General features: G+C 45.1%; 1 protein-coding gene across 1 annotated transcript in view; it reads left to right on the top strand.

Moving 5' to 3' along the window:
• zmat4 (zinc finger, matrin-type 4) overlaps positions 1-1564 on the top strand; it is a 211698-nt gene that overhangs the window by 48700 nt on the left and 161434 nt on the right. The window contains exon 2 of the mRNA XM_015379550.1: positions 710-811. Within this exon, the coding sequence (XP_015235036.1) occupies positions 710-811 (102 nt within the window). The remainder of the gene's footprint in view (positions 1-709; positions 812-1564) is intronic.

The following is a 1564-nucleotide window of genomic DNA, read 5'->3' as shown; positions in this document are numbered from 1 at the left end:
ATTTGATCTGTTCCTGCTCCCGGTGGTTGGAACCTTTATTCCACTCTGGATTCTTGTTAATGTAGTCTTTGTTCACTTTATAATAAAAAAGAAAAGAAAAGAAACAGCTTTGAAAAGTTGGGTATTCATTCTTTTCCTGCATTGTGTGTCAACTATCACGGTTGCTAAGTGACAGAGCGTATGGCAGAGAAAGCCACGCGAAGGCTGGACCTGTTTGAATTCACAGCCAAAACTCTTCTGGTCTCCTTATTTTCACTGACTTCCAAGGATCCAGTCCAGGTAGACCGCGTCCTTGGAAGACGCAGCCCATGAATTCGAACGCAGCCCAGTCTAAGATTTCAAAGAAACAAAAAAAACTTGCGCGAGTGCGTTTTCTTACAGGCGTGTGTCCAAACCACCTGTGAGGAAGGAAGAGCAATAAGAAGGGAGGTGAAGGATCAGAGGGGCTGTCACTCCGTTATTGATCATTTTATGCTGTTAAATATAGAAAATGCCAACTAGAAAGCCATTTTTTCTAGACTCCCCCTCTAGTGCAGCGCCCCTATCTGTTGCATACACTGCATGCCCACTTTTTGCACCACTGCATCTATCAGCCGTTTGTCTGAATGACATCAGAATGACGTTGATAATTCAAATGATAATAATTAAATCGTTAATTTTCCTCTCTCATCTCCAGGTTTAATAATCGTCCATTTGTCTTTTTTTCTAGATGAAGTCAACAGAGGTGGACCAAGGACTTTTCACAGACAGCTACTGCAAAGTGTGCAGCGCTCAGCTCATCTCCGAGTCCCAGAGGGTGGCCCATTATGAGGTGAAGAACATTACATCATCCAAGTCTGTTACACTTCATTGCTGTAGTGGAGATAATTAAATCTCTGGATCACACAGCTTTGCTTCTGCCTCTGGGGAGATCAGGCTGATCTATACACCTGAACCCTGCAGCTGTCAGGAAACACACCGCACACCCCAGATTTCACCCTTACTTTCTCTTAGACGTTGGACAATCATAACAGACTTGCTTTCAGCAGCATAAAAGCTTCTGCTGCTTCATTTCTGATGTTTGTCCACATTAAGGTCAGACGTCCAGTAAAGTGAGTCCAGATGCGTCTGATGCTTCTCCTGCTCCTGTGTTCAATGCCAGAGAGCAGCTTTGCTATATTAGCTGTGATCAGCGGGTAAAAAGGAGTTAGAATCTATTAGGGCTGCAACAACGAATCGATAAAATCGATAAAAATCGACTTTTAAAAGTGTTGGCAACGAATTTCATCATTGATTAGTTGTGTCGCGCGATAAATGCGTCATCCGCCGCCATCACATCCACTTGACTGAAACGGGGGAAGAAAAAAAATACGGCAGAGCGAGTCAGAGCCGCAGGTGCAGTGTTGCCAACTCAGCGACTTTTCAGACCCCTCCAGCGACTATTTTTTAAAAAAGCGACTAGCGACAAATCTGGCGACTTTTTACGGTGTCACTGGCGGCTTTTGGAGACTCTTACGTCAAAGCATGTATCGTTCCTACTCTGCCGTGGGGCGCCTCCCCCACCCCAACCCCGTTCTCCCGCAGG

Source organism: Cyprinodon variegatus, unplaced genomic scaffold, assembly GCF_000732505.1.
Source record: "Cyprinodon variegatus isolate N-32 unplaced genomic scaffold, C_variegatus-1.0 Scaffold194, whole genome shotgun sequence".
In the NCBI taxonomy this organism is placed as follows: domain Eukaryota; kingdom Metazoa; phylum Chordata; class Actinopteri; order Cyprinodontiformes; family Cyprinodontidae; genus Cyprinodon; species Cyprinodon variegatus.
This window is presented reverse-complemented; position numbering and strand designations above follow the sequence as displayed.